At 53.4% G+C, this 7,264-nt stretch overlaps 1 protein-coding gene across 1 annotated transcript in view; it reads left to right on the forward strand.

Moving 5' to 3' along the window:
- Fbxw4 (F-box and WD repeat domain containing 4) overlaps positions 1–7,018 on the forward strand; it is a 79,196-nt gene extending 72,178 nt beyond the window's left edge. The window contains exons 7-9 of the mRNA XM_048338403.1: positions 5,500–5,640; positions 6,063–6,204; positions 6,397–7,018. Coding sequence (XP_048194360.1) covers positions 5,500–5,640; positions 6,063–6,204; positions 6,397–6,516 — 403 coding nt within the window. The 3' untranslated portion in view covers positions 6,517–7,018. The remainder of the gene's footprint in view (positions 1–5,499; positions 5,641–6,062; positions 6,205–6,396) is intronic.
- Positions 7,019–7,264: the final 246 nt, after the last annotated feature.

The raw sequence follows: 7,264 nt of genomic DNA on the forward strand, positions 1-7,264 counted from the left end.
GGTCAGCCACAGGTGTGGCCTGGTTTAGTTTGCCCTGAGCTGAGGATCCAGCTTGCACCAGATCCTCCACACTGTACTCCTTGCTACACTGAGCCCGGGCTGAGTTAGGCTTCTAAGGGCATTTGGAATGGCAGAGGGCATGCAGCTGGAGATGGAAACAGTGGTCTTAGCATAGGCTGGCTGCTCTGAGGGCACCATTGGTGCCCATCCTGCCCAGCTATGGCTTTGGCTCTGCCTCTGGTCCCCTGTCCCCCTGCCCCCACCCTGCGTAGGGGCCTGGCCTTCAGTCAGGGTGATTATGGGAATTGCCCCTCTTTAAAGTACCTGCCTTCTCCTTTGAAAGTATTACTGACAGCTTTTTTTTCCTTCTCTTTTTTCTTTATCTCTTTAAGGAACCCTGTAATTTCTTTCTCTTTTCTCTCCCCCCTTTCCTTTTTCTTTCTTGTCCCTTGTCCCCCTGAACTCTTTGAAATTGGCTCTCTGCCTGCTGACACCAAACTGATACTTTGCGTTTCACTTCTCCTTATCCCTTTATGGCAACAGATGTTGAAATTTTGTATCCTTTTATCTGCCCGGCTTGCCCCTTCCTGTAATTATGGTCCCCTTGTTAGCAGTACAAAGTGGGCTGCCGGGCTGCCTGGCCTTTGAGCCATTGTGTCTGAACACGTGTGCGCAGGTGGGTGCTAGGGGTGCGCACGCGCGCGCACACACACACATACACACACGCATGTGAGCAGCCGTGTGCTTCTTTCTCACCTGATGGCATTTTCAGGACATTCTCATCTCTACTCTTCCCCATACATTTGAGGTCTGTCCCCAGGCTTCCTTCCCTCTGCACCTGGGCCAGCACAGGCAAGGGCTGGCAGGTGCCCTGGCTTTCTACAGGGGCAAGTCAGATTGTGGAAATGGACTGGTGTCCAAGGGGCTGTGGCCAGGTGCTTGCATGTGTGTGATGGTTGGGGGTGCAAGAGGAGCACACAGGCCTGACTTTACTGCTTGCTTTTTTTTTTTTTTACTTTTGTATCTTAGTTTGTGCATCTAGAAAATGGGGTTAAGGCATTTCATAGACCTCTTGTAAGGATCACATAATCCCGCAGGACCTCTAAGAGAACAGGCCTTCTGACTTCCCCTGTTCCTGTCACCCGGCTGCCAGATGGAGGTCCCAAGAGCTCTGCCCTTTCTTGCTGGATGACTTGAAGAGACATCTCTTCTGTGGCCTCTGGCTTCCACGTCTGCAGTCACAGTGGCTTCTGCCAGGTGGAGGTGAGGCCAGATCCTGTGGCATGTCCCTCACACTATTGAGGGACTGCTGGCTTCTGCCAAAACAGCCAGGTGCCCTTGCAATTACTTATGCTGGGGCCATTTGCCCGTCACTGCCTGCCACGGTCCCATCACTCCCTAAAGAATGGATGTTCCTTTCGACCGGACTTTTTTTAAGGGCTGGAACTCAGGGCATAGGCGCTGTCCTTGAGCTCTTCTGCTCAAGGCTAGCATTGCACCACTTTGAACCACAGCTCCACTTCTGGTTTTCTGGTAGTTAACTGGAGATAAGAGTCTCACAGACTTTTCTGCCCAGCTGGCTTTGAACTGCAATCTTCAGAGCTCAGCCTCCCGAGTAGCTAGGATTACAGGTGTGAACCACCAGTGCCTGGCTCATTCTCCTTTTCAGTCTCTCTTCAAAGGACTTCCTTTACTTTCTTAGCATTACCTACCAAGTCATATCTTGTATTAGCAGGTCAATACCTGTTTTAAACTTCTCTTCTTCACTGGACTGAAATGCCCCAAAGACAGACAATGACACCTTCAGAGGCACAACTCACATTTTTACCTTTCTGTTGCTGGCACTGGGGCAAGAACTCAGGGCCTCACCCTCTCACTTGACTTTTTCACCCAAGGTTGGCACTCTGCCACGTGAGCCACACCTCTGCTTCTGACTGTCTGTTGATTAACTGGAAATAAGAGTCTCTTGGAGTGGGCTGGGGATATGGCCTAGTGGCAAGAGTGCTTGCCTCCTATACATGAAGCCCTGGGTTCGATTCCCTAGTACCACATATACAGAAAACGGCCAGAAGTGGCGCTGTGGCTCAAGTGGCAGAGTGCTAGGCTTGAGCAAAAAGAAGCCAGGGACAGTGCTCAGGCTCCAAGGCCCAGGACTGGCAAAAAAAAAATAATAAAAGTGTCTCTTGGACTTTTCTGCCTAGGCTGGCTTTGAACCACGACCCTCAGATCTTAGCCTCCTAAGTAGCTCACATTACAGGCATAAGCCACTGGGGTATGGCATAGCTAACATCTTATAAACAGTGCTTAATTAATGGTTGTTAAAAGAGTGAGGGAAAGAAGAAGATAGAAAGAAGGTAGAATAAAATCTCCTATCCCCTCAGTGATGGAAAAATCTACAGCATGCCCATCTCCAAAACATGCAGCAAAAAGCCAGCCTGGAGTAGCTCAAGTGGTAGATGGTGAGCCTAGTAAGCAAGGACATGGCCCTGGTACCAGAATGAGGCAGACTAGAGGGGGAGTGGGCTCCCTCTTTCCCTGACTCTGACATGCCACTCAGTATCTCTTCCTGAGAAGTTTCAGTGCTGCATTTTCGTTTCCTTCCTCTCCTCTCCAACTGAGGGCAGCAGGTTTTTCTCTCTCTCCCTCCAGTTGAATATCACTGCCTGGGCGGCAGGGGGAGTAGAACCAGGGACACAGTTCTTTTCAAGATCCCCTCGGAGATGCTACTGCATATGGCTTGCAGGTACTGGACTCCAGAATCCATGCACCCCAGGCCTGGAACAGCTCTCCAACAGGTTCCTCTCACCATTCCCCTTACCCCATTCTCTGGGCACACCAGGAAGGCTGTCTTTATCTTTCTCTGAGTACAGAGAAATGTTGGAGTCAGGCTGAGGAGGCTGGGGTGTAGAGGCCCCCAGCCCACAGCAGCTCCTGGAGGCCTGGGCTTTGTCTGCAAGAGTTAGAAGGGAAAGGACTTTTTGTCTGGGCCTCTATAGCGACAGGCCTGGCTCTTGCTCCCATCTTAGCCGGGGCTTGGAGCAACAGCCCCCGTTCCCACACAAGTTGTGCAACAGCCAAGGCTCTGCCCCCCTTCTCGCCCCCCACAGTGAGAGGCCGAGAAGCATTCTTAACATTCTTTCCAGAGAAAAGGGGTGAAATGTCTGAATTTGGGGGTCACTACGTAATACAAATTGCAATCTAATCGTTTTTACAAGAACACACTTGCAGTGAGAAAAGCAACCCAGGAGGAGGGGATGAGGAGACAGACAGCTTGTTTTGTTCCTCTTCCCCCCAAAGTTTGGGGCTATTGTTGGCCAGTCCCCCCTTTCACCACAGCAGTTGGACTGGAGTTTTCTAGTTAAATTGGGCCTGAGGTGGGGGCTCACAATGCCATTTCTGTTTGTTTTCCCAAATCAAAGCCCCAGCAGGGCTCCTATGGCACTGCTGAGCCACTATTAGAAGAGCCAGGCCATTCCCAGACCTGGTGTGTCAGTTTATGCTCTGAACTTAACCTCACCAGCGCTGCACAACAGAGCCTTGAGGGTCCTGTGTCCAGAGGCAAAAGAAATTGTATCTTTTTATTGGGGTTTAAAGTGTGTGTGGCCATTTGAGAAAGGCAGAGAAGGCACGACAGAGACTCCTCAGCCCCTGGCCAGGCCTGGCTGGCAGACACTGGGCTGCTGGGAATGGTTCTGTCCCCCCACCCCCACCCCCAGGGACTGCTGCTCACTGGGCCCTTGGGCTTTCCCAGAGAGGCCCTTGGGCTAATCTGATTCCATAACAGGTGGCTGAGATGCTGGGCAGGGCCCAGGCTGGGAGTTGAATATGGGTATGCAATGCCTCATAAAACTGCTGACCCTGCCAGCCCCATGGGTACCCCTCTCTCAGAACCCCAGGACTGGGCAGGTAGGGCCATGCTGGGCTCTACTCCCCATCCCCAATGCCTTTCATCTTCTATTTCAAACAAACATGAAATTACTTCTACAGATTAAAGGGGAGAGCTCCTCAGTCATTCCTTACGGCCTCACTAATGGAGGGGGCAGGGCCCCCAAATCTGGACGGAGAGGGAGAATTGTGAAGTGCAGCATCCCCCGTCCAGTGCTCAGCTGTGTGTGTACCCGTGTCCACAAGAAGAGGGGGCGCAGTCCCATGAGTGGTCCTGACTGGAAGGGCTTCTTGGGGAGCAATGTCAGTGACCTCCAGGGGACATGGATCTGGGGAGGCCTTTGCCCTCTTCGCTCAGGAGCTCCCAGCATAGAACTACTGAGGAAGAGAACTTTCTTGGGGAGTTCCCTTCCATCCTGTGGAGGCGGCGAGGCACAGGAATGCCAACCTGGGGTCTAACCCTGCACCAGACAGCTGCTGTGCTCACTGCGCCCGTTAGCGCCTCTAGAGAAGATGGCAGCTTACCTGGGGGGAGGGAGGTTGGAGGTCAGTCTGAGTGTGAGGCCAGTGGCCTTGTCTGCCTCAAGCCTCAAGCTAGGCCCAGCTTGTGCCATGGAGTCCTCCATCCCATGCCAGGCCGCTTACCTGAGCGTCCCTGGGAAGTCCATGGCCTGTTTCTCCTGTCATGCCATGGAAGAGGACCCAGCATCTCATGGGTGAAGACAGCTGAGGCACTGCCCTTTCTCCTTCATTTCCCCTGAACATTCTGTAGAAACTCACTAAGTCCACCCATCCCCTAGCCATAGGGATTAGCGGGTGCACTTGATGTTGAGGGGCAGTTGCTAGGGCCAAGAGGCCCCCCTACATGGTTGCTAGGGGACTGGCATGGGGCAAGGGGTCTGCCCACTGCCGCGGTCACGGAGGGAATTACACAGTCACAAAGAAATTGTTCTTCTCAGTAATCTGCTCTTGGCCACCGGGTGGGGTACGGGTGGGGGTGCAGGCTGGAGCACAGCGGGCTGGGGGCTGTGATCACAGAGGCGTGCTAGCCCCGGGCTGGAGGCCAGAGGCCAGGAACACCAGGGACCAGCTTGTTAAGCTGCTTTCTCAGCAATTTCTCTCCCTGGACACAAAGGTGTTTACTTGCTTTAACATCTCCTGGGACTCCCCTTCTCCCTTTGTGTGGTCTTTATCCCCAACGAGGTTTGAGCCCCAGATTACAGGCACGAATTAAGGCATTGGACTAAGGCAGCTCAGAACTGCATGACCTGCAGGATCAAGTAGTTTAAAGTAACTTAGTATGTATATGTGAGGGCGCCAACACCTTTCAGCAAGGCCCATCCACTATCCTCATGCGGCTGGTGTGCCCAGCTAAGGCTTTGCTAGGGTGACGAGGGAGGAGTTAGGGGTAAGCCTTGGTGCCAGGTGGAGACTGGGTAGAGGCCTCTTCTGGGGTGAGGATGGGACACTGGCCTCTCCCTTGGGCTCCCTTCCTCAGGAGTCTTCCAGCTAAGGAAGTAGAGCTGCCTGTCCCCAAGGCCTGCTGCCATCTGCAGAGTGAAAGTGTGCGTGGCCGACGTGGGCGGCCTCTCACCCACAGCCCTTCCTCCTCAGTGGGCAGCTGATGACACACCTGGGCAGTGACTTTCCTCCAGGGGCCGGGGTGCTGGATGTCATGTATGAGTCCCCATCTACACTGCTTTCCTGTGGTTATGACACCTATGTGCGCTACTGGGACCTCCGCACCAGTGTCCGGTGAGTGTGCTGGGTGGAGGGCAGGTGGGCAGAGCTTGGTGCCCGTCCCGGTCCTCTTTCCAGCTCTAGGGTGGCCCATGGGGCAGCACAGAGATGCAGCATTGGAGGCCAGCAAAGAAGGGGCCAGACTGGCCAAGCAGGCTTGGACCCTGTGCAGCCTCATGGGTCCTATGCCAAGTAACCCAGCATTGGAAAGCACAAAGGAGGGCGCATCTGCTCCATGGCCCAGGGGTTGGGAAGGTCCTTCACAGAAGAATCCTTCTCCTGTAACATTTGGCTATTAAAACAGTATGGAAGTTCAGGTTTCTCTGCCCAGCCAAGAACAGCTCACTAGCCCCCTCCCTCCAGCGCCTCTAGACCAGGGGAGGCTGGGCTGGAAACAGGGTACCGGATCTTCCCCTTGACTTTCTTTTCCTGGACAGGAAATGTGTCATGGAATGGGAGGAGCCTCATGACAGCACCCTATACTGCCTGCAGACAGATGGCAACCACCTCCTGGCTACAGGTTCCTCTTACTATGGGGTTGTGCGGCTATGGGACCGGCGCCAGAGGGCCTGCCTGCACGTAAGTGCCCTGCCTGCTTCATTCCTCCTGGGGACCAGGACTCATGGCTCCATCTGAGAGGGAACACCATGGCCAAGGATAAACTTGAAGCCGGCTAGAGGCCTATAATGGCACGCAGTCCTGTTTCCTGGGTGAAGGCACTGCCATCTTCCATTTGGAAAGCTCTTACCAGCTCTGTGCCTTCCCTTTCAGGCTTTCCCGCTGACGTCAACCCCTCTCAGCAGTCCTGTATACTGCCTGCGCTTCACCACCAAGCATCTCTACGCAGCACTGTCTTACAACCTCCACGTCCTGGACTTTCAAAACCCGTGACAAGCAACCCCTTCCTGCAGGCCAGGGGAGCCAGCTACTCAGGGACCTCTCTTTCCACCCCTGCCCTGTACCTAGACCTGTGACCTCAGTGCTCAGACATTAAAGGCACTGGTGCTCACCCAGCAATGCAGGCCCTCCCAGGATGTACGGAAATGGGACCTGCTACCTTGGGCAAATGCAGCTGAACTCAGGCCTAAGTCTGTCACCCTTATTTAGCCAGAGGAAAGGCCTGGCCTGGAAAAGCTAATCCTGCCCCTGCGGCTCTGCAGAGCCATGGTGTCCTACAGAGCGGGGTGGGCCTCTGGTCTGACGTTACCTTTCACCAGCCTCTTGGAATTGGGGGCTCATTCCTGGAGCACCGACCTGGTTTCACTTTGAAACAGTAAAGGATGAAGGAACCTAGCAGTTGTGGTGAGCTCTGAGCTAGCCTTACTTTGGGTTAGCTCTGTGAAGACATACTACAATTTTCATTTTTGTAAAAATAAACTTTGATTTGTTCACAGATCTGGTTCTTTACTGGCTAGGCTGCTCTAGAAGGCCTTGGGGGAGATGGGATATCAAATTAAAACTCAGGGTACTCATGCCAAGGTCGGGACAAAACCAGCATCAAGGCTCTGAGCCCCAAAGAACAAAGGTTTCGTTAGGAAGTCCTATAATGACCCGCCACCCTTTTTAGCTCTTCTTTTTTTTTTTTTTGAGACAGGAGTGTCACCTGTGGCATGGTATGGAATGGGGACTACAGTAGAGC

The sequence above is a fragment of the Perognathus longimembris genome, chromosome 2, assembly GCF_023159225.1.
Source record: "Perognathus longimembris pacificus isolate PPM17 chromosome 2, ASM2315922v1, whole genome shotgun sequence".
Lineage (NCBI taxonomy): Eukaryota > Metazoa > Chordata > Mammalia > Rodentia > Heteromyidae > Perognathus > Perognathus longimembris.